This window comes from Oryza glaberrima, chromosome 12, assembly GCF_000147395.1.
Source record: "Oryza glaberrima chromosome 12, OglaRS2, whole genome shotgun sequence".
NCBI classification, from domain to species: Eukaryota; Viridiplantae; Streptophyta; class Magnoliopsida; order Poales; family Poaceae; genus Oryza; species Oryza glaberrima.
In genome coordinates, this window is record NC_068337.1 from 17,452,099 (window position 1) to 17,466,681 (window position 14,583).

Genomic DNA, 14,583 nt, shown 5'->3' on the forward strand with positions numbered 1-14,583 from the left:
GTGGCATATTACATCCCCATCAACATGTGCATTTCAGTTCATTGGCTTCTTTTTTTAAAAAAAAAAATCATAATCCTATGCTATTCCATAATGTTCCACAGTAAGGTATGAGGTACCATCCAGTACGTATACATAAAAATAAGCCGGGAGTTGAAGAAATGGTCAGCTTAGATCCTGGATTCTCTCATCTATTTATAGCTAACGAATACAGGGACTTAATTAAACAGCATTAAAGGAGCTAGCAAACCAGAAAAGCTTTAAAACCTTTTTTTTTCTAAAAGGGGGGGGGGTGTGTGTGGGGAAATCTTGAAAACAGAATCAATCCCTTACGTTTCAATTTATCTCCTAGAAATCTATTGACTCAATGTAACCCTTGAACAAAACACCGTATGAGCATGCCACGTAATCCTCATATATAAGGACAAAAATAAATCCTTCTACCTTACATATACCATATTACAGTAATAAGAACAAACAAAAATAATAATAACCCAGAAAGTCATGATAGAATGCCAGCCTGATTTTTTTTAAATATATATGGTTTTGTCTTTTCTTTCTTTTTATTTGTTATTATGATTATATATAATGATCATTATTATTGTTCTTACATGCGTGGATAACATGGCACGTTCATGTGGTATTTTTTTGTCTCGCGCCGTACGTCCAACGCGTAGCGCTCTCCCATTTCCTGTGTCCCCAAGGATTATGTTGAGCCAAGTGTACCAGTAAAAACAATATTGAGTCAAAGTGGTAGATTTTAGACATAAACATATTAAAATATGTGAAACTAAACTGATCCTATATCTAAGGGACCGTAGCTATCCACCCAAACCAAAACTAGCTGTTGGGTTTAATTTCCTCGAAAATGACTGTAAAAAACCAACTTGTTTTAAGCCTACATAAAATCAGCCACTAAAACAATGGAGAATTAGGATCGAATCAATTAGGTCTAGTAATTAACCAATGGATCATCAGAGCAGCGGCGGCGGCCATTGTTCCAACCCTCCCAGCTGCGGCTTCTCCGGCCGCGCCACCGTCGCCATCAGCTTCGCCACCGTCCCCGCCGGCTTCTGCACCTGCAACGTCTGCCTCCGCGACCTCGCCGGCGTCCTCGGCTACCGCTGCCCGCTTTGCAATTTCACCGTCCACCGCCAAGGATGCCGCCGCCGCCACCCTCCGGCGGCGGCGGCGGCCTACACGCAGCGGCAGCAGCAGCACCAGCGGGCATCGTCCTACGACCAGGCGCCGGTGGCGGCGTCGTCGCCGCGCGCGAGCGGCAGCCGGAGGAAGCGGGTGAAGACGTTCGTGATCAGACTCGTCGAGAAGGTCATCGGGCCGGAGAAGAACGGCGGCGGCGGCGGTGGGCGCAAGAAGAAAGGCAAAGGCAAAGGCCGCGGCGGCGAGGACGAAGAGGAGGAGGAGGAAGAGGAGGGATATGACGATTAATCTGCTCGCGCAGGTAAACCTGCGGCGTCTCTGGATTAATTCTACTTAATTAATTACTTCCTCCGTTTCAAAATATTTGATATCGTTGACTTTTTATTACGTATTTAATCATTCGTCTTATTTAAAAAATTTAAATAATTATTTATTCTTTTCATATCACTTGATTCATTGTTAAATATACTTTTATATATACACATAGTTTTACATATTTCACAAATTTTTTTAATAAGACGAACGGTCAAACATGTGCTAAAAAGTCAACGGCGTCAAACATTTTGAAACGGAAGGAGTATATTATAAGACTTTCTAGCATTGTCCACGTTCAGATGTTAATGATATAATATGATATGAATGTGAGTAATATTAGAAAGTCTTATAATATGAAACGGAGGAAGTATTACTTCATCATCTCAAGATTAATTCTGCTTAATTAATTATTACTTCCTTAGTTTCTTTTCATCTACTCCTTCCGTTTTTCTAATATATGATTTTCTTGATATTTTGATATACATTCGATCATATGACTTATTCAATTTTTATTTTTACAAATCAATAAAAATACAAGCCATGTTTAAAGAGGAGGAAGATGACGAATAATCTCACTCCTCTCTGGATTAATTCTGCTTAATTAAATATTGCTACCTCAGTTTCTTTTCATGTACTACCTCCATTTTTTAATATACGTTTTTAATACACGATGTCATTGATATTTTGACATACATTTGATAATTTGACTTATTCAATTTTTATTTTTTACCGATCAATAAAGTTGCAGGTCATGAAACATTTAGTGATAAATCAAATTATAACCAAACAAATGATAATTACATATTTTTTGAAAATAACACGCATGATCAAACGTATTTAAAAAATCGATGGCATTATATATTAAAGAACTAAGAGAGTATACTAACTAGCGTCATATATACTATTGTATTATTTTATTATTTTAGGATAAAGATAATGTATCCATACATCGATGATTATGCAGGAAAGTCACAACGCAAGTGCAAATTCCCATGCACTTTTATGTCATCAGATTTGCTTCAAAGATTTATCCATGTAAGGGCAAGTGAAATAGGAAAAGTTTGCTTACTATTAGCCAATGATATCAGCTTATTTTTATACCTGGAAGAGAGAAGGTGTAAAGAGAGAGAAAAACGGTCGACTAATTAGTCGACGGCTTCGTCGACTAATTAGTCGATGGCTTCGCACGGGCGCCTAGGCAGGACGCAGGGGCGAGAGATGCCGTGATTGGTGAAAGGATTAGTTTAGAGAAAATTAAAGCGGGCCCACATGGAAAGAGCTTGTGCTATTGGTTAATAGATTAGGAGAGAGAAGGAAGATTTGGCCCACATATATTTTAATGACACATCCATCACCGTCTAATAGATGGCTACTTACTCTTCTATTAGACTTGCCCTAATATACTCTCACCATCCCATAATATAAGACGTGCACGTATTTTAAGATTTAATTTTTAAAATATTTGACCAATATTTAATGTAATATGAAATAAATTTTATTTGATAAAAATTATATCATTAGATTGATATTTAAATTTACTTCATATGATTATAATTTTGTTGTTACAAACCTTATAGCATATGAGAAATTATAAGTTAAAGATTAGTTTTGGAGACCGTGTAATTTTTACCATGCCTTATATTGTGGGATTGAAGGAGTAGATTTTAATAAGACATAACAATGTTAGTAGTATTCTTCTTTAGTATAACATGAATCTCAACAAAACATCAAATGGCTTACTACGTAAGGTGCATATACATTTGAGTCGTAAAAATCATCTTCCGATGATGATTATGCGTATCTTGTATGTGTGTGTCTGGTTTTTATGTGCTGTCCTGCATGTACATATTCATATGAGTTTACGAAGTTCAATTAGATGTTTGATGAGATTCTACACAATTACTAGAGTAATTTATACAGCTAGAGCGCGTGACTGAAAAAAAAAACCGCTGATTTAAGTTCTTTTTTTAAGATAATGGAAATGGTTACATCTCCGGCCTCTGTCCGTAGGCACACAGCCAAAAAGTCCAGAAGTGAACAGAAAAGAGCTTAAAAAAGGTGAGATGGGACAAACCCCCAACTTCTGCCGATAATATGATCTACTAAAATAACGTTTTTAAAATCATGTAGATTCTATCACGAAATTTTGTAGGTACTACGCCATCCAAACTGGAGTAAAAGTTCCTTGGCTACCAATTCCAAGCATGTAGCACCATTGCGTATAGTATCCTGTTGTTCCTGTGAAAGCATCATACACCAAGAGTGGAGCCAATTGGAACACATGAAGATAACCTGCATGATGTTAGGCATTTCTTTATGGTTAAAAACTATATTGTTACGACAACGCTAAATTGACCAACATAGAGCACTAGCTCCAAATAAAATTATTTTTTTGGGTCTAGGCACTCCCCTTAGCCAGTTACCAAAAATATCTTTTGCATTATGGGGAGGGGGGATTTTGAAGGCAAAGAAGACACATCGCCAAGCAAAACGTGCAACATGACAGTCAAAGAAAAGATGTTGGATGGTCTCCTGTGTATTAAAAAATAACATTGCTTGCTTCCCCTCCATTTTCTCTTTATGAGGTTATCTTTCGTCAAGATTACTTTTTTTGAAGAAACCACATAATTTTTAGTGGTGCCTTTACCTCCCATAAGATCCTCTTGTGGATTCTTACATTGGAATTGATGATCGCATTATACATGGATTTGACCGAAAAATAGCCATTTTTATGTAGCGACCAAATAAAGCAATCCTTTTCATTTGACAGGATTATGTTAGCTAGTCGAGAAATCAAATCATTCCACCCAACTAACTTTGGTCCTACAATTGATCGTCGGAATGAAACATTCAACGGTGCTATGCTCATAACCTCTGCCAAAGCAGAATGTCTCTTTCGAACCACATTGAAACATGGGAAGGCTCGAAAGAACCGAGTTAAGAAGAACCAATCTCCCACCATAGGAGTTATTTTTGCCCTTCCATGTGCTAAGTTTTCTTTGAAACCTATCCTCCACACATTTCCAATCAGAATTTCTGAGTTTTCGATAGTGTATAGGGATTCCTAGGTATCTGAATGGAAAGGAACCAGAATTACAACCAAACAGTTGTCTATATTGGTCCTCCATTTCCTTAGCTCCCCCAAAGCAGAAAATTTAACTTTTATGAAAGTTTATTTTCAGCCTCGAGAGATGTTCAAACACACAAAGAATGGCCCTCATGTTTTTTTGCTTGTTCAAAATCATGTTCAAGAAATATTATTGTATCGTCGGCATATTGGAGAATGGACAAACCATCATCCACTAAGTGTGGAATTACCCCTCTAATTTGGCCATCGGCTTTGGCTCTTTCAATAAGAATGGCTAACATATCAGCCACTATGTTAAAAAGAATTAGGGACATTGGATCCCTGGATCCCCTTGTCTCAAGCCTTTGCATGTCTGAAAGTTTTTTCCTACATTATCATTGACTTTGACACTTACAGTTCCTCCTTCAACCCAGTTGGAAATCCAATTGCACCACGATTGTGAAAACCCTTTCATTCGTAATGTCTGCTGCAAGAACTGCCATTTAACTTTGTCATAAGCCTTTTCAAAGTCAATTTTGAATATGATACCATCCATTTTCTTTGTGTGTAACTCATGGACAGTCTCATGCAAAATCACCACCCCTTCCATGATATTTCTATCTGGCAAAAACGTCGTTTGGGTTGGGCGAATGACTTTGTGAGCAACCGTTGTAATCCTATTGGTGCCAACTTTTGTAAAAATTTTAAAGCTGACATTCAGTAGGCAAATAGGCCTATATTGTTGAATTTGTTTTGCATCAGCCTTTTTTGGCAGTAGCACGATGATCCCAAAGTTTAGGCTATAAAGGGATAATGTCCCTTTATGAAATTCTCTGAATAGAGCCATGAGATCTTTCTTAACGATCTCCCAAAAGATCTGATAAAACTCTACAGGAAAGCCATCTGGACCTGGGGAGGAGTTATGATCCATTTGAAAAATTGCCTCTTTGACTTCCTTTTCTGAAAATTCAGCAGTAAGGATATCATTTTCTAAGTCGGACACTTGAGGAATATCATCAGTCCATCCCTCTGTTATGGATATATGATTATGATCTGGAGGACCAAATAAAACTTTATAATAATTGGTGATGTATTTTTGAGATTCCCATCACCCGTTATTATAGTGTCCTCTTGTTCCAACTGGAAAATCATCTGCTTACGATGTTTACCATTGGCCATCAAGTGATAATATTTAGTAGTACTATCCCCTTGAAGTAAATGATTTGTCTTAGATCGTTGGTACCAATACAACTCTTCCACCCTTAACAGTTTTGCCAAATCATTGGTACAGTTGAGACAGTTGAGAGGGCAGTGTTTTAACAATTTCCACAATCAGCGATGGTAGAGCGAGCGACGCGGCTAATGTTGTTTCCAGATGATAAATCGATTTTTTTTTCATACGTCGACGACAATTCGCAGTGAAGATTGCAGCGTCGGAGACCGAACGGCTAATGTTATTTCTAGATGATCTATCGAATTTTTTTATACGTCGACGACAATTAGCAGTGAAGATGGCTAGTCAGATAAGATTGGGAGAAATTTTTAGATGCTGGCCGGGCATCCAAGAATTGTGCTCGATCGAGCTTCATTTGGGGAGAAGGGAAGGTGCTAAGCGGCTGGTGGGCCTAGGCCGGAAGGGAAGGTTGGCCAGACGGGCCGTAAAAAAATAAATGAATAAGTCTATTTTGTATCCCTCATTTCTTGGCATGAGCGTCATCGACGACGGCGACACGGTCAGGTTCGTCGATATAGAAGAATATATCGACGAATATAGAAGACCTCTTTTCCCAGTGAGATCTCTCTACTCCATTCTCTAGATATATATATATATACTTCAACATGGATATATAGCAGCAAAGACGTACCGTACGCCGGCGGAAAGCAACAAGCGCCGTCGCCGACGTGGAGGAACAGACCGGCAGTCTACATCGATCGATGCGGCGGCGGCAGCGGCGCCGAGACAGAACGGGAGGAGTCGCCGGCCGCAGCGCGCACAGGGAGGAGCTCTCCGGCCGGCCGCTATCGCCGCTTGGCGAGAGAGAACGGGAAAGAGAGATGTGAGAAAGGGGTGAGGAAAAAGAAAGGCCTGACATGCGGGCCTGTTATTTTTATTTTTTTTTTAACTGATACGTGGGTTCCATGGGTCATGAGCGTCGCATAGGATAAAATCGTTACTAAAATAGATGAGGCACTTGATTTGCTCTGGTTTTCGAATTAAGACTCTGGTTTTCAAAGATAGAGGAGATGTTATACCTGGTAAATAGCGCTTAAGGGAGGCGTTTCAATCAAGAGCAAGAGTTGAGGAGCTCAAAAATACTAATTCAAAAACAAATGAAGAAGAAATGGGCCGGGAGAATGGCCCAAAGGATAAGAGAAAAACTAGAGGACGGTATTCCGTTTCCCCGACGGTATAGATTACGATTTCTGCTTTCTACAGTCAGTGCCCATTCCGTGGTGTTGTGTGGGCCATCCTCGAGTCACCGTGCTCGTCGCCCATCTTCCAAGCGTATCACATTCCTGCTTCCAACCTGTCTAGCAGAGTGCATGTGCATATTCATTCTGCCACGTATGACCTTGTTCATTGGACCAGGCCAAATATACTTGAAGATAGCTTTGTAATACTAATGTGAAATCACAGTAACAAACTGAAAATTAAGTATTTCTATACAATTTTTAAGAAAGGATACTGGATATATGTGATACACGTGATACTTTCACAGTACCATCCTAATATACCAGATCGCGTGATACTTTCACAGTATCATCCTAATATACCAGATCGCACAATACTTTCACACTACCATCTGAATATACCAGATGTATCATCATACCTCAAGAGGACAGGTACCAGATAATACCATCGAGGCATAACTCGGTACCATCGAGGTATCACCTAGGCACTCAGTACTGTTAAGGTATCATCGTATATCCGGTACTCTTAAGGTATCACTCGGTACTCTTGAGGTACTTTTAAGATATCATCGTATATCTGGTACTCTCGAGGTATCACTCGCTACCATCGAGGTATCACCTAGGCCCTCAATATTGTTAAGGTATCATCGTATATTCGATACTCTTAAGGTATCACTCGGTACTTCTGAGGTACTTTTAAGGTATCATCGTATATCTGGTACTCTCGAGGTATCACCCGGTACCATCGAGGTATCACCTAAGCCATCGGTACTGTTAAGGTATCATTATATATCTGGTACTCGTATCACTCTAGGATACTGGATATATGATGATATCTTAACGGTACCATACCTGATGATACCTCGAGGGTACCTGATATATGGTGATAACTTGATTGTATCGGGCCTGAGTGATACCTTATTGATACCAGTGATACCTTAAGAGTACCGGATGATATCTATCGAATGATACCTTGAGAGTATCGGATGCATAATGATAGCTAGCTCAAGGGTATCGGATAATATCTCAACATTACTAGATGTGTACCGTAAAAATATCCCAGAGATTTTATTGTCTTCTTATATATTAGCACAACCATCTAGCACATAATCGTCTAGCTAAAGTACGTAGCTTTAGACGGAAAGAAATAGTTAGCATTTTATTAGTCAAATATGTGCACTGCAAAATTTAAAAACAATAGATACAAGCCTACCATCAAAACCCAATAGAGACAGGAGCACGTGCCCAAGGGTTGGCTGCGTGCTGCTTTGAGAGCCTGCCAGCAAGGTGCTTGTGAGCGTCATGCCAGGATTGAACACGTGGGACTCCGAGTCACGAGGAATCTTGTGCTCGCGGGTGTATAGAGAGGTATACCGTCCAAACGGTATACCGTCCTCTAGTTGCTCTCTAAGGATAAATAACTGAATTTTGCAGGGATTCTAATCATAATAAGTGAGAAAATAGTTACCGGGAATTGAGTTTTTTTGTTTCATTTTTTTAAAAAAAGGCAAGAAAGAAATGGTGGATGGGGACTGGACAGCTGCCTGTTCAGTCAAGGAGAGAAAATATAAATGTTTCTCAATCAATTAACGTGTTTGCACAATACGAGAGCACAAAATTCCAATGGTCACCAAGCTATATATATTCTCAATCTTTTTGGGTGAATTGTAAGAGAGTTGAAATTGAGCGAAAGAGAAACGACCAATCCAACGCCAAACACCATCACTCATCTTGTGCATATATTATTTCTCATATCATGAATGCCTATTCCACTATAACTCAACCTCCGGTAACACACACACCTACAACACGCCATAGTTAGGTCACACATGCAATATTGTGAGCTCTTAATTGGACAACCTCGATCAAGCCAGGAGCCAGAAATCTCTCTGGCGCCTCGTGGTGATGAGATACCCTCCCCCTCGCCGGCTCTTCCGCCGGACGGCGAGTGCCATGCACGCCGCGTTCTGCACGCAGTACTCGGCGGTGCCCCTTCCGCCGCCCTTACCGCCGGTCATCCACATCACCAGCAGCCGCCAAGTGATCGACCTCTTCTTCTGGCCCATGACGAGGAGCGACACGCCTTGCTTCCTCGCCGCCTCCACTATCGCCGGGCCCCTCTCCTTCCCCTCCACCAAGGAAAGCTCGACGCGTACCTGTAAATCAAGACGCGAGTAAGGCCATGTTTTTTTATTTTTTTATTAATGCAAGAGTTTTCTCAATTCATGTGAGAACTAGATGAAATTTATTATATTTCCACAAAATTCAAGTTTGTGAAATATTGTAAAAACTGTAAGTTCCAATTAGGGGCGGAGGCAAGCATAGGGCAACTTGGGCTTAAGCCCTAGGCTCGCCTCCACAATCATGCTTAATTCCTCCTAAACCATCATGCATTTTTTGAAAAAAAAAATCAATATCTCATTACTTGTGCCATGTGACATATACTCATGTACCCGTTTTGTTTTAAAAATATAACTGTCATTTGATATATATATACCACTGATCTTCAAACGCTGAGCACGGGTCTTTCGTGAAAAAAAAAGGAGCTACAAATACTTAAAAAAAATGTCATATTATTGAAGTGTGCTAGTACTGCATCTCAAATATAAGTGTAAAACTTTTTAATTTGTCCATAGTAAGTAGTCAAGATTGAAACAATCAAAACTGCAATTGTTTGAATATGGAGAGGTAATTTTCTGATGTTATAATTCTTTTAGTAAATCTATAACTCATAAAACCCGGTTGCTGCACCTAGCTTAGCTTCAGATCAGAAGTTTCTAGATCATGGAATTCTGGATGCCATTGATTAACTTCTTAATTAATTCTCGTATGCTATGGCAGGTGCAAAAGGCATGAATGTCAAACTAGGATTGAAAAGGTGCAGTATGAGAAACATAATCAAGGGCCATGAATCCATGATCCTGTCTGGGATGCAACTGCATATGCACCCCTTGAGATGATGCTCAGCACATGCATCTCTGTGGAGGCTGTTCACCAATCATTTTCATGATTTGACAGTGAATGGGACCCTCTATATTATTAACACTGTTTGACATAGAATGCATTGTCTCAGGGAAAGCATTCATTCAATTAATTTACCAATGAACTGGTTTATATGTAGTACTAGCTGTCTATATTTCCAGATCACAAAAGGGTAAGATCTGCCACAGGGTATTTACTGATCATCTGGGTTGTCGGCAAAGAGGATTTACTGATTAGTTAGCAGGTTGATCTGAAATACATGATGTCACTTCAAATGCCAGAAGGTAATTAAAGGGACAGGCTTGCAGATATTAATTGATGGATTGCAAGAATAATCTCCAGCTTTCTGATAAATTTCTCTCATTTGTTACTACCAACATATGGGTTTTTACAGGGTAGGGTGCTTTGTGTTTATATATGTTTTCGGTTTTGGTTTAGAGACTTACTTTAAAAAATGGGAGTACAAGTTCCAATGCAGATTGATCTGTTGCTTGAAAGAAAATATGTACCACCAAACAGAAGGTGCTATTTATCAATAGAAGCATCTGTTTCATAGCTATCACTGGACAATAATAAGTAACTGTGTAGAAGTTCTAGCTTGCAGGATCAATCTTAATCATGATGTTGCAAGTCAGAGTACTCCATAATGTTTTGTGGATTATATCAATGTTGTATTAGAATTTACATATATGGTTCGATCTTAAGTAGATTGAATGGATATTCTGGATATTGCAAATTTTTATTCATATAAAACCAGAATATAATGAGATCAAAATGGGCAAGCTCTGTGTATTATATATGATATGCTAAAGCCATAGCTCCATCATTTTTTAAGATAATGGGAACCATAGCTCCATCATGATAACCCTTTATGAGGATAATCATATATATGGCCCCCATGCTCCATTAGGATATATGAAATAAAAGAACCAACTTTTTCAGTGAAAACCTTATGAAAACTGGCATGCCTTCTAGAGTTCCTTAAAGTGCTCTGTTTGAAGCAGGGAAAACTCACTGTTTACAGGAACCAAAAAAAAAAGATAGTATGATAGCTCAAATTGCATTTGGGAGAAGAAAGAGGGATCTAAACGACGTAATACAAAACAGTAAAAATCACCCTCATTTTATTGTTAATTGATAAGAACCAATTTCTAATTAAGGGCTAGTTTGGTTTGGTTCCAAATTGTGCCCTACCAATTCATTTGCAATTTTCAATAGTGTTTTTAGTTGTTTGGATTGATGTCAAATTTTAACAAAACATATCTTTGATAGTAAAAGTTTTGGCCATCCAAATTTGGTAGTGCCAAAAGTTATCCAAACTTTGGCACTACCAAGATTTTGGTATGGCACCAAACCAAACTGGCCCTAAGTTCCTTTTGCAGCTACAAGAATAGAAAGACCACAATTTTTTAGTAGTTGTGTACCTCTGGTCTTTTAGCCTGGCAAATACTCCTCATTGTTTCCAGATGTTGGCACCCTCTGCTTGGATCATCCCCTAATCAATTAATTAATTAATTAATTAAACAGCAAAGTTCATCACCAACCATGCAAGATATATAGAACTATCAATATCATTTAATTACTGCATACGTGCACCTTAAGCTTCTCAATATATAACACATAGTAAAAAAAAAGAATATATCTAATTAGAAATGTGCTACTTCCTCCGTTTCATATTATAAATTACTTTTACATTAAATTTTTAAGTTTAACCAAATTTATAGAAAATTATAGCAACACTAAAAAATCATATTATGATAATATATTTAATATTACATTTAATGAAATAGATATTACTATCTTTTTATAATAAATTTTGTCAAACATAAAAAAATGATCAGAAAAAACATTAAACGATTTAAATATGAAACAAAGGGAGTTCATTAATTAAGCCATAGCTACAAAACTCACAGTCCTTGCCGCCGCCGCCGACGCTCCTGACGACGTCGAGGAGGACGACGGTGTCGCAGGGGCGGACGGAGTGCGAGAGCGCCCACTGCAGCGCCGTCCGCGCCTCGTCGCCGCCGCCGTCGGCCACCACCATCACCTTCCTCCCCACCTCGCTCTTCTTCTCCTTCTCCTCCTCCTCCTCCTTGTCGTCGACATCGTCATTGCGGCCACCATCATTGCCGGCAGCGCCGGTGGAGGAGGCGCGTATCGACGGCGGCGTGCCGCGGCGGCCGTCGGACCTGATCCGGTGGAGGCAGAAGGATGGCAGCGACGATCTTGCTGCCATCGTCGTCGTGTGGGTTTCTTGGAGAAGTGGAGTGAGTGAAGTGTGGTTAATGGCTAAGCTGGCATGTGGCTCCACTGAAGCTAGCAAAGAAAAGTAAAGGGAAGGAGATCAGTGTCCCATGCTGACCAGTGACCATCTTCGCGGCCAGGCACGCGCCCCTTTTCTTTTTTTTTTTTTAAGGTAGAAAGTAAAAATAATGTCTCTACTTTTTTTTTCAAAAAAAATATATTTTTGGGGACTTTTGTGTACTTGATCTTTTATCACTAATGTGTTCATGTTGATATTTCTGGTTTGTTTAGGAACTTTTTGATGTTCTTATTCTATGTTCAGAATTTCTGTCTTTTTTTTTTTGTTTAGTAATTTTTGGGTTTGTTGGAACCATGCCACCCTAATTTTGTAAAATTTGAGATATGCCACCCGTATCTCAATAACATGTAGGACCCACATGAGTCAATGACATGTGGATCAGGGTAGCATATCATAAATTTTGCAAAATTTATGTGGCATGGTTTAAATTTTCCCTTTTTTTCAATACCTTTCTTGTGCAGGGCACCATACGGTCCATACTCCATACCCCATGCATATTGAGTGGAACGGTACAATAATATAGTTACGGAAGGTTCTTTTCACTTCATCTGGCTATTAAAAGGGATTATTTGTTTCATGCTTTGAAGAATATATTTTCACAAAAAAAAGACTTACTTTTATTGTATTATTTGTATCAATTTTTTAATCTATTATTGTTAAGTTTACTTCTTAAATATTTAATTTGATATAATCCACGATTATAATCTACCAAATAATATAGATCAAACAAGGCCTTAAAGCATCCACAATGTTTAAAATCAATAGAGTCATAAGATGGGACGTCCTTGTGTTTGTCCATAGTAAATGCTACAATGTAATACCTTCGTCCCATAAAAAAAACTAACCTGTCATCTTGTACTAGGTTGTTTTTATGAGACGGAGGGTGTATATGGTCTCTTTTTAATCTTAAGGCTGGACTCACTAAGGAAAAAAACACATATTTACTCAAGATTAAAAGTGTACATGCATGTTGGAAAGCTAATATTTTTTTTTAAATTCTTGTGGTCTACCCTTAAGCTTAAGGTTACCCATAACACTATTCTCTTCATAACTCATCTCCCTATGTATAAAGGTAATAAAAAAAACTACTTTATTTCTTAAGGTAGGTTTTCATGCACATTGTGGCTGCCTTAGCCCTTTTTGCATAACTAGAAAATAGACATGCTGGTTGGCACATCTGCTGCTTTAAACCTATACACTTTTTAAAATATATTTATTTTATAAGATGTATTTTAAAAAAATAATATAATTTTTGTAACATTTCTAAAAGATATGCATTCAAGTGGGCTTGTTTGCCCTAATCGAGTGAGACTTTCAAGTTGTCTCGCCGAACGCTTGGTGCCTCAATCAGTCCGCCGTGTCGCCTTTTTCTCCCTCTCTCAGACTTTTTCTTCCGCATCTTGTCGATGGCACCTTTTTCCTTCTCTGTCCTCACCGGCGATGGCTACGATGATGCTCTCCTTCTCCTCCCATCTCGCCAGGAGGCTTATGGTACTTGGTACCTTGGGTTGCCCGATCTGATGTTGGTCGTGTTGGCAGATACTAGATCCATGTGGACAGAGGGATGCGGAGATAGAGGACACATCTGATCTGGTGGCAGTTGTGCTCCTGCCAACTCGATAAGATGGCTACTCTTGGGGCATTAATTCCAGCGGAGCCACGGTGCAAGATTGATGGATCCGAAGACAACTAGCTGAACTCCAGCGTCGGCCATGGTAAAGGTGGTGGCATGGAAGTTCCGGCATATCCGCAAACAGGGCACTACTGACCAGCAAGAGGGTGGCGGTGGTGTGAGCCCGGCAAGCAGGGCGTTCACTGCAATGGCAAAGTCCAATTGATCAACAAGTCTTCGGTAGCACTACATTGTTCACGGAAGAGTCATTTAGTGCGAGCACCATCGCTTGTTCAATCCAGTATTGGAGTCACTGCCACCACCATTGCTCATGTTTCAATCTTATTGGTTGGCTCAATTCTTCTTTCAATTGTTAGCTCCGAATTCTTTGATTTAATCAGGTGAATGAGACCCATATAAATGTTGTTTTTGAAACTTTTTTCTTCCATTAGTTTGACTACAATATTGTCTTATTTACTCCTAAATCATTTCAAATGAGACCAAACTTGAAGATACTGGAGTTCTAGAATTGTATTGAAAGAGTACTCTAGATTTTTAGTATTTTGTTTTCCTAAATACTTGTCCAGCCACTCTCTTGGCCTCTTGGGGGAGAGAAAGAGGGACACGTGTCAACGTATAATTGTGCACCATCTCAACCAATCAGCGAGCAGCAATCTTGCCAGCTTGAGATATAAGGAATTAGGAAAGAAATGC

At 39.2% G+C, this 14,583-nt stretch overlaps 2 protein-coding genes across 2 annotated transcripts; one reads left to right on the forward strand and one right to left on the reverse strand.

Moving 5' to 3' along the window:
• The first annotated feature begins 855 nt into the window (after window positions 1-855).
• LOC127756852 (uncharacterized) lies at window positions 856-11,346 on the forward strand. Its single transcript, XM_052282240.1, has 2 exons — window positions 856-1,459; window positions 9,794-11,346. The coding sequence occupies exon 1, from the start codon at window positions 964-966 to the stop codon at window positions 1,444-1,446; it is 483 nt and encodes a 160-aa protein (XP_052138200.1). The 5' UTR covers window positions 856-963; the 3' UTR covers window positions 1,447-1,459; window positions 9,794-11,346.
• On the reverse strand, window positions 8,577-12,281 carry LOC127756851 (uncharacterized). The gene is made up of 3 exons (XM_052282239.1): window positions 11,846-12,281; window positions 11,359-11,429; window positions 8,577-9,108 (listed from the first exon to the last, which is right to left on the reverse strand). Exons 1-3 carry the CDS (start codon window positions 12,168-12,170, stop codon window positions 8,818-8,820), a joined length of 687 nt encoding a protein of 228 aa, XP_052138199.1. The 5' UTR covers window positions 12,171-12,281; the 3' UTR covers window positions 8,577-8,817.
• Between the last annotated feature and the right edge of the window lie 2,302 nt (window positions 12,282-14,583).